The sequence below is a fragment of the Aptenodytes forsteri genome, unplaced genomic scaffold, assembly GCF_000699145.1.
Source record: "Aptenodytes forsteri isolate BGI_AS27 unplaced genomic scaffold, ASM69914v1 Scaffold15, whole genome shotgun sequence".
NCBI classification, from domain to species: domain Eukaryota; kingdom Metazoa; phylum Chordata; class Aves; order Sphenisciformes; family Spheniscidae; genus Aptenodytes; species Aptenodytes forsteri.
Genome location: NW_008795129.1, coordinates 8,930,690 through 8,931,378, shown reverse-complemented (window position 1 = coordinate 8,931,378; position 689 = coordinate 8,930,690). Strand labels below are relative to the sequence as shown.

Below are 689 nucleotides of genomic sequence, written 5' to 3'. Positions count from 1 at the left end.
ATAATCTCTTCCTCTATTTATTTGTTTTCCAATAATACAGCAAAACATGTTTTTTTTCTTTTCGGTTAAACTTGTTCTCAGGATTTTGAATCAACAGCTTGTAAAGTATTGTGGGGGCCCTCCGTGCTGCTGCCTCGTATCATGCATGTCGTTATTCCAGAGGGCAACGGGTCATCAGTTTACTGTACATTTATTAAGTAAATCAAGCTGCAAATCCAACACTTCCAGATGAAAACATTAGCTAAACCCCTTGGAAAGAGCAATGCCTGGGAGACTGAGCACAGAGAGAAAAAATAATCAAAACTGTCAGCTCGCTTTACGTGTACCTGATATTTACAAGACACAAGACCACGCTTTAAAGGTGAGTTTTGGCATTTGTTAACAATGTAAAGAAAAAAAAAATCCCAACCTCGCTATATTATTAAAAAAATATATATTTCCATTTCACCAACACCCCTTCGTCTTGCTCTGAGCCTCTTAGTTATTAAGATCTTCGTGGGTTTGAACTGGAGACCTTTTTTAAAAATAAAAAAATAAAAAAGTGCGTTACACCAGCACCTGCTATCCCTTAACAGCCTTCCGTGCTCGCCGTCAGCTCGGGGGCGTGTGATGAGACGGGGCACGGGCGACCTGGCGGGGTCCGCGGACACGCAGGGGGCACCTGCCGCCTCCGCTCCCACGGAGGGGGA

General features: G+C 43.5%; 1 protein-coding gene across 1 annotated transcript in view; it reads left to right on the top strand.

Annotated features, from left to right (window-relative positions):
• Positions 1-262: 262 nt before the first annotated feature.
• Positions 263-689, top strand: part of HHEX (hematopoietically expressed homeobox) — a 6,779-nt gene continuing 6,352 nt past the window's right edge. Inside the window, exon 1 of the mRNA XM_009278025.2 lies at positions 263-361. Within this exon, the coding sequence (XP_009276300.1) occupies positions 263-361 (99 nt within the window). The remainder of the gene's footprint in view (positions 362-689) is intronic.